Source organism: Ctenocephalides felis, unplaced genomic scaffold (genome assembly GCF_003426905.1).
Source record: "Ctenocephalides felis isolate EL2017-DRISC unplaced genomic scaffold, ASM342690v1 CF-g0.4_SCAFFOLD_03573, whole genome shotgun sequence".
In the NCBI taxonomy this organism is placed as follows: domain Eukaryota; kingdom Metazoa; phylum Arthropoda; class Insecta; order Siphonaptera; family Pulicidae; genus Ctenocephalides; species Ctenocephalides felis.
The window spans coordinates 6,393,831-6,412,624 of NW_020539727.1; the positions used below are offsets into that span (position 1 = coordinate 6,393,831).

General features: G+C 29.2%; 1 protein-coding gene across 3 annotated transcripts in view; it reads right to left on the reverse strand.

Annotated features, from left to right (window-relative positions):
- The window catches only part of LOC113389162 (alpha-actinin, sarcomeric), a 43,254-nt gene extending 30,409 nt beyond the window's left edge, over nucleotides 1-12,845 (reverse strand). For all 3 annotated transcript variants that reach the window (XM_026626222.1, XM_026626221.1, XM_026626220.1), the window contains exon 1: nucleotides 12,645-12,845. In XM_026626222.1, coding sequence (XP_026482007.1) covers nucleotides 12,645-12,759 — 115 coding nt within the window. In that variant the 5' untranslated portion in view covers nucleotides 12,760-12,845. The remainder of the gene's footprint in view (nucleotides 1-12,644) is intronic.
- Between the last annotated feature and the right edge of the window lie 5,949 nt (nucleotides 12,846-18,794).

The window sequence follows — 18,794 nt, forward strand, 5'->3', positions numbered from 1 at the left end:
CTGATATTATTGATTCTAGCATTTTTGATTACAGTAGATAAATTAAAATGGAAATTTTTGAAAACATTGAAATACGTCGCCATTGTAGAACCAAAAAAAAGTACTAACTAATGGCGGTTTCCATGGAAACAAGAGGCAAGAGATAAGTAGAGGTTTTAGCTGGTATAATACCCAGGCAGTATCGAACCCGACATACCCAGACAAATAACCTAGTCTGGTATGCGTGAAAGCCTTTCCTTCGCTATATATAACAAAGAACTTAGTAGAAACAAAATAATTAGATTTTTTATAAATTTCATAATAAGTTTTTACCAATTTCTCTGTAAAAAAGATTCAGATTTTATTATAAGTATTTTAATACTTGTGACGTCAAATCTTCATTTTTCTATTATACAGTAATTTTAAAACCTATCCTAAAAGAACAAGAAGTAATTTATAGCCTTAATACTGACTTGAGAACTACAAAATCTTCTGCCCATTTTCAGTTATTTTAGAAGTAAAAGATCACGAAGAACAGAAAATCTGTTACGTGGAAAATATAATAGGTGTAAAAATATCAATGATAAGTTAAAATTTAGCCTCGTGTTTGATTATATTATACAAATATAATAAAAATATAATGAAAAGTTAGGCTTTACAGAAGAACATTTTTCCCGATTTATTGCAAAAAATCTAAGGTGGACATAAAAAAACTAGACAAAAAGTGCCTGATTAAGATTAAGGTGACAAATAATGCAAAGCATATTCTGAAAATCGACCATTATTATCACAAAAAGATCACCCTAGACCATCGGTCCCAAACTTAATTGTGTGGTGGCCCCTGGACTTTGCTGTGGACCCCTATTTAGCCAATATCGATTTTTTTTTTAATTCTATTTGTTCTAACGTGGTATTAATCATGCATAGTAAAGAATACTAATCCAAGTTTAGACTTTATTATGACTTCAAAATAAAATAACATAGAGATGAACGAGGTGTTGTTATGATCCACTATCGTTGGTCATCAAAAATTCCTTATCGTTGATGTGGACCCCTTAAAAGTTGTCATGGACCAAGTCAAAAATCTCCATCTTTTTTCTTAAAGTTTTACTTAAGACATGAGATTTGTTAAAATCATAGTAATGAGTGCTTAGTCCTAAAGAAAATTAGGAAAGCTTATCCTTAGGTACCCTAATGAAAATTGTAAATAATTTAAATTTTTAAGTAAAAATTGATTTCACTGCTGCATATCAGGTGAGTCACAAGCAGGTATCTCAAACTTTGCGCCACCAATTACCAAACGTTTAAGCTTTATTAATATAGACAAATATTTCAGTGCTCGATCTTCCTATCACCATCGCACTTCAAAATAGAGCCGCCTCCTCCAAACCAATTTCTATTTCTATTATAAACAAACCATATGACAAAATGCGTCACACACCTCTATCTAGTTACATACAAGTTGGACGTCATAGATTCAGAAATATTTGGCGGTGTGTATTAATAAAAGATGCATTCTCAGTCCTCCGACATTGCATCATGTGGAAGATCAGTTCATCAAAATATCAGATACACAATGTTGTGTTCATGTCGCCTTGAACTAAATATCCAATTGCATGAATGTAAAGTACATACTTGATGTATCATGAGGGTTATTTATTTATCTCTAGCCGATGAAGAGATTTAATCGTTGTTTGTTTAATGCACAGGTGAGGAGCTGGTGGCAACTGGATGGATCAATAGTATTTGACAATCTTTTATAATTAGAAAATTTTCAGAGTGCAAGACATATTTTTTCATATTTCAACAGCAATCAGGTGTTTTGTTGTACATTCCTTAATCTAGTGTTTCCCTAACCTAAATTTGGAGAAACCTGGTGGTGAACCATTTTATTTCTTTAATGAGGCTATAATGAGGCTATATTGGATATATTTCTAATAGTTATGATATGGTCCATAAAATAATTTCATTTAGAATCATTTTCGAGATCTGTAATCTTGAGTAAATTTTGATATCACTACTGCAAGGTAGAGACAAGTTTTTGCTAATCCTCTGTGGTAATAACTTTGACCTTATATTCTAGTGAAATTAATTTTTATACATTGTTTATCAGAAACGATAAAAAGTAAAGAATATTTATCTAAAACAGGATTTTTTGTAGTAAATACTATAAAACTCAGTTTCTCAAAATAATACTTTATGATCTAATCAAACAAACTACCTTAATTTTTACTTTTAAATTTTATATTTTTAGTAAATCAAAACTTTAGGAATCTTTCAAGATAAAAAATGCAGAGAAAGTTTCAAAAGAAAAACTTATATACTAAAAATATAGCACCAAATTTTACACAGAAATTTAAAATGATGAAGGTTTCTGATAATTGTAATTGATGTCTCTTATTTGCAATTTTTAATTTGCAAACTATTGAGGTGATACTCAATTTTTTTAGGGTGTTTTTAGTAAGTTGATTTATTTAGATCCAAATCTTTGCTACTTATATTAATCCACAATATTAATGTTATTTAAGTTTGGATTAAAATTCTCAAATAATAACGTTTTTATGGTTAGTTTTTATTTGGAAACCTTTTGTATTAATTATTAATAATAATGATACAAGATAAAAGATTATTATTACTGTTATAAAATATTATGGATTTGACTGTTTTCATAACAATTTGTTCGTGTGGAAGATTTAGTTTTCATTATTAATATTATTTAAATACATATATGAAATATTAAAGTACCTACAAAAATAAATAATATTCATTCTGCATTTTATTTTATTTTGTTAACGCTAAATATTAACCAGGATTACAAAATACCAATATTTTTCATTAACAAAACCCAATTTTCTAATCACAACCAAAATTATAAAAATAAATGTAAGTTCAAACCTATTTTTATTGCATTTTATGTAATTTTATTATTTCAAATCAAGATATGAAAATTAGGTTAATAAATATTCAAGATTCATTTTATTCTCTAAATAATATTATAAAAATAGTATTCTTGAAAATAAAATTAAAATAATATATTGTGAGAGACAAATAGTGACTTGAATAGATGAATTGTAGAGAGTGTCATTAGAGGCAATAAACGAGAAATTAGAAATGAGGTGTGTTGATAGAGACGAACGAAGTTACCAAATATAAGGAAAATTAAATTCAGAAATTTTAATTAAACAATAAAAATAAAATCGCATGTTGAAGAAGATAAAAAACAAATGCAAAGCACTTTTTGTATTCTATTATTTTTAAAACCTTTGGACTTTTAGGAATTTTTTTTTTTAAATTCATATTCATTGGCATTAAAAAATAATTATAATTATCAAGAAGTATATATTTAGTACCAGTTTATTATTTTCATCATGCATTTTCTTAAGAAAATATAAATAAAATTACAAATTCAGAAGGATAAGTAACATTAAATATCGTGACCTTTGGATGCACTAAAATATAAAGAATATGAAAACAATAGAACAAATATTAAAGAAGATGCTATGTAAATAAAACTTTAATCAGGGTCTATAATATTTTGTAGAAATAAGTTATTGTAGAATTGTATTATATAATTGATAATAAAATATGTAAATATGGCCAACTGACCTAACGGTCGAAGGCCAAAAAAATATATAAATTAAAAAAAAAATTAAAAACTTTACTACACAAACATGTAAACACATTAATAAATTTGAAAATTTGAGAATAATATTTTAAAATTTGTTATGTAAAACTAATAAATCCATATTAAAACTTTTCTATTTAGCGTATAATCATTTAATTTTTCAATAATTGAGCCCGACGTGGTGTAATGGTTAAGAACGTGGGCTAGCACAAACTAGTACCGTGTACTATTAAAATCTCGGCCAGCTCGATATCAAGCATCATTATATCAACTTTCCATTTGAGTTTAAAAATCACAATAAAATCAAGTAAAAATCGCCATTCGTGGGCATTGCTACAACGTATATAACGCCACCACTACTAAATATACGTACACATAAAATTGAAAGGAAAAAATTAGAAAAAATGGTACACCGCTGGGTTGCTATTGGGTGAAAAATACTAGGTTAGAATATACGATAGCAAATACACATATTTAATTTTCACAAATTCGCATTCTACAAATCTTAATTACATTCAATTACGAAAATTTTCATGATTCATCCATCTTACATCCGATGAATTATGCAAAGAGCACGCGCTCTTTCATCGTTTAAAATTATTCAGTGACCGTACGAGATTTGTTTATTTGTAGAGAAAATAAACGATTCTTGCATATATTGCACAGAGGACGCAAATTACTCTAAAATCGTATTTTACGTTCATTATATCACGTTTGGCCTTGGAACAAAGCATTTGGATATGAAATATATACTGTAAAATCATTTTAGTGCGTGTAGGTATTATATGATTCAGAATGGATACTAATAGATCTTGTAAAGTTATATATAGGCGGGGTACCACAGGAATTTCGAATTCAGTGGTTATGAAATATGGATAATATTCAGAGAATTTGCGATTTTTTTGCTCATTTGTTCAGGTACTTTCTCAAATAAACAATAAGCCTATAAATCTATAAAAATATTTAACACATTTAGACTGGAATAGAGTAGAGCAGGTCTAAATAACTAAATTTGCCCTCGCATTGTTAAATCGATTATTAGTACAAATCGGGGAGAATAGGGAATGAAATACCGGTATACCGGTATACCGAATTACCGGTAAACCACCCGATTTTTCGGCGGTATTTTTACCGGTATTTATTCCAAAATATCGGTATTTTCGGAATTTTTACATAAGGGCTATTTGATTCATAATACCCTAAAGTTTAAATTTCTCGGAACAAATTTATCTTTAAATTCCACAATTGCATGAACAGCTATATCTACATGTGATTCTATAAGATAAACAAATGTCAAATATTATCTCGACTCGTCATTTAACTGAATATTTATTGCTTTCCAAAGGGCTTTATATCGTGTTACAATAAATAGAATTGGACTGATAGATAATGATGTTTGTTCCATCTTTTGTAAAAATGTAACGGTTTTTTAAGTGATATTTGCGCCAAAATATTTAATATCATACCAATTACCCCCTAATCTTTATTTTTTCTAGCTTTATACATAATAATTATGATAATTACTAAATATTTTTGCTTCTTATTACAATTATAAAATAGTATTTTTCGAAAACGTTTCGAAGTTTGAAAATACTATAGAAACATCACATTGTTTTAAAAAACAATACTCAACAATTATAGTAACTTATTATTTATCTCGACAAAGAATCCGATCTTAAATTAGCGTAGAAAAATTATTTTCTTAAAATATTGGTGATTATGCTAATTTAACACATCGGATACAGACAATGCTGTTTATTATAATAATGTAATTTAATCTTTTATGAGTTTTTGTTCTTTCTTACTCATAAGTTTGTTTTTGGTGAAAAATACTCAATAGTGATATTGAGTTAATTAAATTGCATATACTTTTGTTAAATTATTATTTACAAAAATAAACTTATTGTTTTATTTTATTGTATAGTTGAATATAGTTGTAATTGTATATACATTTTTTTATATTTGTACTAGTAACTTCAAATTTTATTTACGTTTGTTTAAGATAATAAAAATACCGGTAATTTACCGCTATTCCGGTTTTAAAATGAAAAATTACCGAAATACCGGTATTGAAATTTTCCATCGGTATTGCATTCCCTAGGGCGGGAACATTCTATTTGACTTAAGGCAAAATGCCACTCACGCCCAGTCATTCAATTTGTTAGTTAATTGATTTTACCTAACAGTATAACAAAAACACATTTTATAATTTAATGGAACACAACTTTACATATCAACTAAAGCAATTTACCCTATCAAATATAGAAAATGCATAAAAATATTTTTTTGTAAATTTCCAATCTTTCATAAACAATTATTCTCCAACTAGAATAATAATCTGAATTCAATAATTAAAATCGATAACAAATATTTTGAAATATCCAATCCATTATTTACTAATAACACAACCGAACGATATCGAAATATTTGCGCAATTGAATTTTATCACCAGATTTGTTTTATATAATAAAACTATAATTCAAAATATTCAAATCAATAAAGTTTATTTATTCACAAGCAAGCAATCAATTATTCGAAATTAAAATAACTCTATGAGTAAATATTTAAATTTATTATTCGATCGAAAAAATGTATTTGATAAATAATTTTGAAGAAAAATAAACAAACATTAATGAGAAATATTATTCAGATTACTGTTTCGAATAGAATTTTTTTTTGTTATTATAGCAAAAAGTGACTAAACGAAAATGTATTGAGGAAATGAATATTGTTATAAGAAATTTGATAGTTTATAAACTTTTAATCCTAAACAACAGATAATATCAGTATTTAACAGCACATGACATTTGTTTTAAATATGTATAAATTAATTCTAAATAAAAATAAAAGTAGAAACTCTAGAATATTATAAAACGAACTAAAATCTATATTTTTATATTTTTAACTTCCCGTAGGGTAAGTTATAGTAATCGTCCAAAAATCGAAATCAAAAATTTTTACATTTCTCGACGTTTTGAAGGTTTTCTGAACATTTTGGCATACTTCAGAAAAAATGGATGTGTGTGTGTGTGTATGTGTGTGTGTGTGTGTTTTGTATGTCCGCGTTTTTTCGTCCACGTTTTCGGGCGCACGGATCAACCGATTTCAATGGTTTAAAAAACATTCGATTCCTATCGATAGGGAGATGTGCTGATTAGTTTTTGGCAAAGGCAGGTCCAGCCGTTACGGATATATGAAGCAAAGAGTGCAGAAAATAGAAAGCGAGTTTTTGAGAGAACGGATCAACCGATTTGAATGGTTTAAAAAACATTCGATTCCTATTGATAGGGAGATGTGCTGATTAGTTTTTGACGAAGGTAGGCCCAGCGGTTTCGGAGATACAGAGCAAAATGTTAAAAAAATGGCAGTTTTTGAGAGAACTAAGCGTCCGATTTAAATGATTCAAAGAACTTTTTGCTTGTTTCAACAAAATAATTGATTTTGGAAAAAAAAAATTTTTGTTTCGAATTTTTTTTTCAAAAAAATTTTTTTGTAATTTTGGATTAAAAATTCAAAAAATCACCCAGGCTAAGCACAGTCTAAGCGCCACTCTGGTAGAAATGTTTACGCAAGTGCGTTTAGACTGTTTATGTACTGGAGCACTTTTCCAATTTTGTGAAAATCATTGAAAAATGTGAAAATGCCGCCAAGCTAAGCACAGTATAAGTGAAAAAGTCGCACAGAATTATTTGCAAATGCGTTTAGACTGTGACTATTCGGGAGCACTTTTTCAATTTTGTGTTTGTTGTTTTTTTTTGAAATTTGATTCGAAATGAAATGACGATTGTTAATGTTCTGGAGATGATAAATTGATTTATTTATAATTATCTTTGCGTAGGGTAAGACATAGTAATCGCAAAAAATCGAAAATGAAAATTTTTATATATCTTTACGTTTTAAAGGTTTCTGAATATGTTAGCATACCTTGGAGAAAATTGATGTATGTGTGTGTGTGTGCGTACAAGATGAACACTTATCAAATTTTCATGAAAATAGGTCTAGCGGTTTCGGAGATCTAGTAAAAAAAAACTAAAAAAATACCATTTGGCGGTCAACAATAATCATTAGACATTAGACATATGCATATCAAATTATCATATATTTTAACAATAAGTATAAATTTTGTTTACATTCCTATAGGTTTCCGTACCAATGTTTATCCGTTAAACGGCGACGCGGCGCTTACGCGCTTCGATATTTAGTCTCTATGCATTTAAAGCAGTAGAATTGCTTTGAAAAGAGTTCAAAATTTCCAAAATATTTAGAAATAAATTTTTCAACAAAAAGTCAGTTTTTGTCTATTTATTTTTTCAGAGTAATTTTTTTTCAAAAATGTTAATCTTATTAAAAAAAAATAATTTTTGGTACGGGAAGTTCCAGCAATTTGCCTTGAAGCACGATGCCATGCGCCCCACTAGTTTATATTTATTTTATATACGTCATTTATTATCGCCATTTATACTGTATCTTGATTGCTATTGAAGAGAAAACTAGCTGTAAGTGGAATTCTGTCTTAAGGCAATTAAGGCATCGTGCCTTAGGCAAATTGCTGGAACTTCCCGTGCCAAAAATTATTATTTTTTTAAAAACGATTAACATTTTTGAAAAAATTTCACTTCGAAAAAATAAGATTTTTTAGAAATTTTAAATCGGACAAAAAATTACTTTTTTTTGAAAAAAAAATTTTTTTTTAAAAAAAATTTTTAAACAATTTTTTTTATAAAAATTTTTTTTTGGAAAAATGTTATCTTCATTTTGATATATTTTGGAAGATCTGAACTTTTTTTCAAAGCAATCGTACTGCTTTAACTGCATAGAGACGAAATATAGAAGCGCGTAAGCGCCGCGTCGCTGTCTAACGGAAAAACAATAGTACGGAACCCATAGGAATGTAAACAAAACTTAAACTTATTGTTAAAATCTCAATAAAATATCTGATCATTTGATATGTATATGTCTAATGTCTAATGATTATTGTTGACCGCCAAATGTTATTTTTTTTTAGTTTTTTTTTACTAGATCTCCGAAACCGCTAGACCTATCTTCATGAAAATTTGATCAATCTTCATCTTGTTAATACAAGTAAAATGTTTTTTGAACTATACAAATCGGACGCTTCGTTCTCTTAAAAACTGAGTTACCGTTTTTGGCACTTTTTGCCCCGTATCTCCGGAACGGCTAGAATGTTTTTTGAATTATTCAAATTGCTTCATCCGTGTTCCCGAAATCGTCGACGAAAAATTTGCATCCGAACACACACATGCACGCACACACACACACACACATACATCAATTTTCTCCAAGGTATGCCAACATATTCAGAAACCTCTGAAACGTGAAGATATATAAAAATTTTCATTTTCGATTTTTTTGCGATTACTTACCCTATGGAAAATTAATTATAAATAAATCAATTTATCATCTCCAGAACATTAACAATCGTCATTTCATTTCGAATCAAATTCCAAAAAAAAAAATTAGTTGCCAAATTTACCCAAAATTGAAAAAGTGCTCCCGCATAGTCACAGTCTAAACGCATTTGCAAATAATTCTGTGCGACATTTTCACTTATACTGTGCTCAGCTTGGCGGCATTTTCACATTTTTCAATAATTTTCACAAAATTGGAAAATTGCTCCAGTACACAAACAGTCTAAACGCACTTGGGTAAACATTTGTACCAGAGTGGCGCTTAGACTGTTCTTAGCTGGGTGATTTTTTTGAATTTTTAATCCAAAATTACAAAAAAATTTTTTTGAAAAAAAATTAGAAACAAATTTTTTTTTTTTCAAAATCAATTATTTTGTTGAAAAAAGCAGAAAGTTCTTTGAATCATTTAAATCGGACGCTTAGTTCTTTCAAAAACAGCCATTTTTTTAAATTTAGCTCTGTATCTCCGAAACCTCTGGGCCTACCTTTGCCAAAAACTAATCAGCACATCTCCCTATCAATAGGAATCGAATGTTTTTTAAACCATTCAAATCGGTTGATCCGTTCTCTTAAAAACTCGCTTTCTATTTTTTGCACTATTTGCTCCATATCTCCGTAACGGCTGGACCTGCCTTTGCCAAAAACTAATCAGCACATCTCCCTATCAATAGGAATCGAATGTTTTTTAAACCATTCAAATCGGTTGATCCGTGCGCCCGAAACGTGGACGAAAAAACGCGGACATACAAACACACACACACACACACACACACACATCCATTTTTTCTGAAGTATGCCAAAATGTTCAGAAACCTTCAAAACGTCGAGAATGTAAAAATTTTCAATTCCGATTTTTGGACGATTACTATAACTTACCCTACGGGAAGTTAAAAAAGTCGAATAGTTTTTGCTTGATTAAATCGTGTTTAAATTTATGTATTTGATATTTTATAGACTTTTCAATAATTATAAGGAAATTATGTTATTTAAATTGTAATATGCAATATACAGGGTGTCCCAAACCTTGACGTCAAGCCAAAATTGCATTGACCTTAACAGTTCTGAAAAAAATTAGAAAAAAAATTATCTTGCGTTGTTTGGAAATTATGAGCTTTTAAGTGCAACTAGAGCTTTGGTGAAATTATGACCATTTTTCGGTTATTGTGGTTTACTTTCATTAATTTTGTTTGTTTAGATTTGGAAACGTAACCGTAAATAATATTTCTAGAACCATAGTAAAAAATATTGTCAATGGTTTTCTAGTAATAAGACTATTTGTTAATGAATTTAAAATTCTCAAAATTGTACTAAATTGTATAGGCAAGTTTCATCAAAAGTTTTCGCATTTAATCGATATTATAAAATGGTAAATTACTTGATTACGTGAAAAAAATATACTTGATTACATAATAACCTAAAAACTTTAAATTAGCAAATTAATAAAAATAAACAGCAATCACTGCAAAATGTCACAGTCCCATCAAAGCTCTAGGTTACATTTAAAAGCTCAATAGTTTGATATTGATGTTTTTTTTTTTTCAATTTTATTTCATGATATTTTACGATCAGTACTATTTCCGCGTTTCGGCTTGACATTAAGTTTTCGAACACCCTGTAAGTGTAAACGAAGAATTTTATTCATATCCTTTTTTATTTTATTCATTATTTTTCAAGTAATACTAGAGGTTTCTGGCAATACAAGAAAAAATCAAATCATTATTAGAAAATGGCAACCGTTGGATCGACTTCTAAAAAACCAGGTGATTTAAAAGTATCATCAAAGACAACAACAAAAAAGAGAGCTATTAGTTCTAATTGAGGTTCAGAAAATTAATAAATATTTTTGTTGCAATTTTTTCCTCGTACATTGTGTAGAGTTATATACAACCGTTTATAATATTTTGATGTGTTTGATTTTTTTTACAGCAACATAGCACATATTGCCAAGACCACAATAAATTTGATGCAATCTATACAACCTGTAAGACCTATTTATTTAATAAGAAAGCAATATCTTTGAAACTGTGAACCAGACACGAAAGAAACACAACCATGACTAAAACCAAATTCAACTTTCCTAGACTTTTACAAAGATTGTGTAGAACAAAATAAGACAACCAAACTCTTGGTTTCCATTTTCTAAATGGAAATGGAAAAACCAAGAAATGGTTGTCTTATTTGATTCTGTTGCTTTTTTCTATGGTTCATATCTTTGAGATTATGAACCATAGAAAAAAGCAACAGAATCATGGCTCAAACCAAAAGCAACTTTACTAGACATTCACAAAAATTGTTAAGAACCAAATAAGACAACATGTGCCTATGTTTCCAATTTGACTCTAAATGCAATATCTTTGAGATTATGAACCAGGCATAAAAGCAACAGAACCATGGCTAAAATCAAAACCAACTTTACTAGATTCAAAATGCAATATCTTTGAGATTATGAACCAGACATAAAACTCTAACCAAAAGCAACTTCACTAGACTTTTACAAAAATTGTGAAGAATAAAATGAGACAACCGGTGCCTCGGATTCCATTCTGACCCTAAATTTGTCTCGTCTATCTATTGGTAGAGGCATCAGGCGTAACCATTCAGGCCTTTACCGATTTTTGGACACAGCCCAGCAATTTCATCAAAAATAATAATCAACCTAGTCACGACACCAAAAACAATACCAAAGAAAACTGCAACCCTAACGCATTACAATTTATCTTCAAACTATGACAAAACCTTTACTTTTGCAATGCACATCATAAATCAATTACCATATTTGGTAATCGTAATAAAATATTAAACGGGCCAATTCTATGATAAAATAGCTATGGTAAAATTCTAGAACATATAACAATAGTTGCCAACAATTGCAAAAGCAGAAGACGTCCATCCTAAACCAATTAGCAAGTCGAGTCTACCTGGAAGGCCAGCCAACCAGGCTTAAAAGAAAAATACCAGAAGACCTAATATAGTATTAACTATAATACTCTAATTTTACTATAATTTGTTATTTTTTCCCCTTTTGTTTTTAGTTTTGATTATAATATTTTAATTAGCTCTAGTAGATTCGCCACTGGAAGTACCAACTAATTTGTGATCAACTATTTTACCATATACTTGTCAGCATTCTCTGCTTAATTTAATAATATATACAGATTGCAGAATAAAATTGAATATAAAAAATAGCTATGCTGTGTTACCAGTCTTTTATGCTGACTGCTAAGTAATCGAATGAATTGGTAGTCACGAAACTCACAATCACGATTCTAAAACCTAACCTCCAAATGGCTCACATGACAAAATTTTTTTTTCAACTATATATTTACAACTGTCCTACGTAGTCATTAAGAAAATCTTTTGGCAATTATATGTAAAAAATGATTCTATATATAAATAGTGAAAAATACACATGCACATGACAAAATAACAACTGATTGTTGCAATTGGAGTAGCCCACTGGGGTGACCTCCACCATGTGATATATGTCAACTCCAGTACTATTACTAGAATTCTGATAACCACCACTTAATAGCTTATAGATTTTCTTGTCTTCTGATTGCTATTTAATTATTGTTAAAAAAATGTTGCTCTTATGATTTCGATCCTCTTACCTTTGGATGCGATATAGTCGAGTGCTTTGTTGACGTTGGCGATCTTGTGGAATCGCATTTTGCCGCGGTCGGGTTTTGGCAGTGTCTCTCCGGAAATGACTTCCAGCAGTAACATCAGTTTCAGGCCGTTGCGGAAATCGTCTTCGATGTTCTCGATTGCAGTGCCGGCCTTGCGCAGGTGACTGTTGCACCATGCCGTGAATGTCTGGAGAAAAAAATTACGTGTTAATTAAGTCATTCTTTTTAAACGAGAGAAAATAGATATATAATTGGAAAATTATAGAATAAAAATAATATTTATTATCTCCTTTATTTACAACTGTCCAGTTAAGGACATTTAATAAATTTGTGGAATTTACAATGGTCGGCAGTGAAGGGACATTGTATACTAAAGGGGCATGTTGGAAAAAACAACACGGTTCTTGTTTTCGCATTCGATATAAATTTCACAATATTTTATTGATAATTATTAGGCTTGCAACGAATAGTATATTCGGCAAAATGCTGAATACCGAATAATCGGCAACTATTCGGCAGGTCTTTGGCGCCTAAACTTGTTTGTATTAATGTAATTACTATCAATAATTGTTATATTATTAACGCGCTACATTCAAGTTTTATGCCTAGGCTTGCAACCACTATTCGGCTACTCTTTGTTATTTAGAAAATTTGGCACCATTTATACCATTCGGCCGAATACCGAATACTTGAATACCTCATGTGATAAGGAAATAAATGGCAAAATCATGAAAAAAGCGATTCTTTACATATATGTAAATGTATGTCCAGTTATTTCTTTCATAAACTCAATATTATTTCTTATATATTAGGAAAGCTAATCATAATAAAAAAAATAAAATATGATCAAAAATATTGTTTGTATATTTAGCGAGAAAAAGTCAATAATAGCTCTTTATTTAGAAATGCTTAGATTGAAAATAATAAATGACTTTATTGTATTGATACAACATATGCGTGTAACCATGGATTGATTCATATTAAATAATATAAACATGTAACAATGAAGTATCTTGTGAATATTCAGAAAAAAGTTCTTCGCGTGTTCATTGATAATGTCGAAAGTCCATAAAGTTTAAATTATTATATATACAATAACGAAATAATTTCTTTCATATCATATTATGTAAACTAAACACTTCCAAAGACAGATCCATCGCGAGTTCTTTATCGCATAATAGATAAAACACCAACAATGCTATCGCTGAGAGGCGGCGTCGTCTTTTGAAAAGGTGCCGAATATGCCGAATACCGAATAGTAACCGAATATTCGGTGCAAGCCTAATAATTATATAATTTTAACTATTTACTAATAATTAAATAATTTCTTATAAATAATGATTAAGTTATTTCCATTTTTTATCAGGAGAGTTGATGGTTTAAATTCAGTGGCGCTTTTCTTTCCAATCTTCTAAGATAGTTCTCTGTTATCAAGCTAATGAATTTGGGTGACTGATTAGCTTGTTTCTATACTTATAATATATAAACATAATATGTCTCACTTTATCAAATTTTAATAATAACATCACTATTTCACCAATGGGTGTTTCACGGTTAAGCTCACTGACTCATGGGAACGGGGTGTGAGTTCTAACTCTGCTCTGGACAACCTAACATAGTGCAATACCGATGACCATTTTAACTTGAAAATACGGATCAAAAATACGTTTCCAAGGTAAAGTGGCAATGGCACACTATTCTCCTCTGAACCAAAATGGAATTTAACTCAGCTCATAAACCTGAACTAGGGCAGTACCACCCATCATTTTTATTATTTTACCAATGCTCGTTTGTGCAAATGACAAAATATTGGCAAAGAAGTAGCAAATCAGTTTTAAATTATTTAACCAGGTATCGAGATAAAATGTTGTAAAGATAAAAATCTAGTTACAACTATTTATTTATATTTATGTGCAATACATGGGAAAAGGGTAAGCAAGAACTGTGGAGGGAAATTGTAAGTCAAAAAATCTCCCTCCCAACTAATTTTATAAGAATGTTGACAAAAAAAAATATAGTGAGCAATATAATTATATATAATCTAATGTGTATGACTAATGTACTTGTATACAAAGTCAAAAAATAATTATTAAAAAAAAACTATTTATTTTATCTAATATATCCTCAAAGTATTCTGAATACAATATCTTAAAATTGGAGAATGCGTTTCCTTTTCTTATTTTCAAAAATGGCTATCTAAAAAGCCAAGTCAAAGATTTATAAGCATGACGAATATACTCGTTAATACACAAAATTCTGCCACTTCTTCATGGCGAATATACTCGTCAATCACAATTATCTGATTAATAGATATCATTGGAGAGAGTACTAATTCAGATTCAAATTAATTTAAAACTTAAATACCTCATTTTGGAATATTTGTTCTGATTGCAATTCGGAAGTTAAATAAAGGAATGTTGTTTAAACAATTAGTTAACGTCAATTGCCTATTTAAGTTTATTTTGACACTGAATTTAATTCTTCATTAATATAATATATTATATTTCACACAAATATTTTTTTTTCTATTTGGTTTTTGTAACATATTATTCTCTATATTATCTATTAACATATATGTAAAATTAAAACGTTTTATGAGTAAGTACTCTTGTTCATTTAAATTTATGTTATTGTTCATTATTATTACTAGATGTTAAATTATTCAACAGTCGTAATAAATATTGTAATTTAAAAAAAAGTGAGTAATAAGTCTTGGATTTTTTTTTATTAAGTAGTGTTTGTGATCCGTACAAAAAATCCAAATAAAAAAAATTCTTTTGGATATAAGCAGATTAGATATTATTATATGCTTCATTTTCTGGTTTTCTGCCCAGAGTTAAATACATACTTTGGTTTTGATGAACACTATATAATAATAATCAAATACATCTGCTAGAATAAAAATAAATTATTCATTGTGTGTTAAGAATATTCTCAAATGATACAAGAATTTGTATAAATAATTTAAAAATTATTAATGATTATAGAAATACTTGCAAGTAAAACTCTTAATATTACATTTTTTGCTAATATTAACCGAGTGTTACATCTCTACAGGGAAATCTCCTCGGGGATGAGACTTCTAAGAGGCCGTCCATTAATCACGTGATCAATTTTTTTTTAGGGATTTTTGGGGCTCTTCTCCTCCTTGGTCATACGTCGTGATATTTAATATCACCCCCTTCCTCTCCCACCAAACATCAAGTATATTTTTAGTCATGTAAAATTTTTCAAACAAATTTTTAGAATTTACGGAAAAACGTAATATAGTCTTTTTTAAAGGTTTCAATTTTTTTTTTAAATTCTGGTGAAAAATACATACACGAAATATCTTACTAGACCCCTCATTCACCCTCGCGATTTTTCGTGATTTTTTGTCAAACTCGCCCTCCCCATAAAAGAGTCATGTGATTGTTGGATGCCCCCTAAATGACATATTTATTTGGTCATATAGACTCATAAAAATTTGTGATTGTCTATAATAATGTTTTTTCAATATTTTTCCAAAGGCCTCATTTCGCCTAGCCCTGCTTTCTATCCGACATTCCTTATTTTTTAAACTAAAACTTCTCCCATAATATAAATGTGATGCAACCAAAATACATATTCGCGGGCCCGTCTGCCGGCCTTGAGATTCCGCGACGGTTCTTGTAAACAAAATATCTCAGTACTGATCATCTCTCGGTTACGTGAAATTGTAGAAAGAAAGAGAAGCTGCTGGCACATTTTGACAGAAACGAGCTACTTGAATTACGCAAATTGTGATAATGAATGAGATTAATGGGAATTGTCCGTTGAGAAAACAAGGAAGAGCAAATTGCACTTGCATGTAGGGGAGACCGGGGGCGGCTGTGCCAGGGTACGGTAGCGACAATCATCATCATAACAGATAAACTGTCCTGATTTTGATATAGAGTCCAAAGGGAAAAAGATGAAGTATGATTGTTCGAACAAGTTCCATTTAAAGCTTTCAGTAAATTATCATTTTATTTACTTTTTCCCAGCTGACTGACAGCTTACCAAACTTTTTTGATAATTACTAATAAAAAAAATTACCTATTTGGTTGTCAACTTTCCAAAGAGCCATAAAAGAACACAGCTACTAAAACTTAGCTTTGTATAGAAAGTTAGTTCCGCAATATTATTTTTTTTACTAGATGATTCGACAGACGTTATTCTGTACCCATGTCTACAATTTTTTAATATAATATACTAATATTTACCGTCTACCTAAAAATAATAAATAATGTTTTTTAAATTACCCATTACGCCAAAATGCGTATACGTTTATAATATGAGCGATGTTAAATGCAGAACTACTTTAAATAAAATGATGAGTCTCAATTCTCACGCCATATTGGAAATCGCAGTCTTTTAAACGGTATAACATAACCATAACCATAACATAACACTGGTACTTCATGTTGGATTAAATTAATTTAATTTTTTATTATTTAAGATATTCAAAACTGCATCTTAAAGTTCTATTAATCGATATCGTGAGGACCAAATTGTATGTATTCATCTTTACTTTCCCATATATTATAAAGTGAAATTTTTACGAATTTTAAAAATATTGTTGAAAGATTGCAAAAAAAAAACTATATTGAAAATTTAATAACCGAATCTTGTGTTGGCGCCCCCTAAGGCGTGCGCTCTTATTCTTCGCATGCATCGCATTAAAGGCAGAACCGGCCCCGATTAATACTTAATTTCATATTTTAAGTAAATTAATTTTTTCATATGTGTCTTATGTATATGTATCTTATTTTAATTCCTCGCACATCTCAGCTGCTTTTTGGCAATAATAATATTGACATTTCATTTTTCTTATTTATAATTATAAATTTATTATACATATTCTAGTATTGTCCTTCCCAGTACTTTATAATCACATACATCCTAGAAAATTTCCTTAACAAACTTCAGAAAGATTTATCGAAATCCGAATAATCGTTTAGGAAGAGTATACAGTGAGTGCTTGTAATTTAATATAAACTTTATATAATAGCAATAAAGCTCAAATTAATTCTACGTTTTACTTAGAAAACGTTTGTATGTTTTTAGGGGTTTCCCGGCAATTATTCGAATTTTTTTCGCCATAAGAACCATGCTTGGACTACAACAAACATTTTGAAAAAAGAATTGGCAAAATTGGTGCAGGCGTTGTTGAGTTATACGCTTACCAACACATTTTGCGATTCATTTTCATATTATAGTTATAAAAACTTAATATCGAATCTATTTTTCATTAAAATAGAAGTAGTACTAGTAACTTCTTCATATTCATTCATTCATGTAATAAATTTGCTAAGAAGTTATGAATTGTGTCGAAATATCAAATTTCATGAGAAGTGATGGATAAACAACAGGTGACATATTTTAAGTTGTTTGATTATTTTAATTAATTTGATTATTTTATTAAGATAAGCAATTTCATAATTAGAAGGATGTATTTTAAAACTACATTTAAGGATCGGCAAATATTTGGCTGAATGAAAAAATAAGGGATTTAATAAAAAACCTCAATTACAAGTACTTAAATATATTAGTCTTTGTAATAGATGTAAAAATGGTAAAATTATACACGAAATAAATCTTGATATCCGATTTTTCAACCCTATTTTAATCCTATTTTTCAATAAAAAAAATGTAGGAAATCATAAACCATCATTTTTGCAACCACAAGGTTCCGAAGTCAACTGCCATATTGTGCGCAACCTAATATCAAGCAGTGGTATAGAGATATCTATTTTACTTGAAAATATAGACCAACTAATGTGAATAGCATCGTGTCTTTAGGGAAATTGCTGGAATTTTCAGTACCGTAATACTTAAGTCTCACATTTTTTTGAGAATTTTGAATGTATTTTTAATATTTTCGTAAATATTTCAAAAATATCAGTTGTTTAGAAAATCTTTAGTTTTTTTGGCAATTCTGATTTATTTTCAAAGTGCCGCGTAATAGTATAATAGAACCAATAGAAATGTACCCATAAATTTGAACTTTTTGAAATCTCTTTTAAAATTTAACCAAATCTTCATTCTGTCAGGTGATATAAGTTTGAATCATTCAAATCGGAAGCGCCGTTCTCACATTAATTGCTATTTTTAGCACTTTTTTCCTCGTAT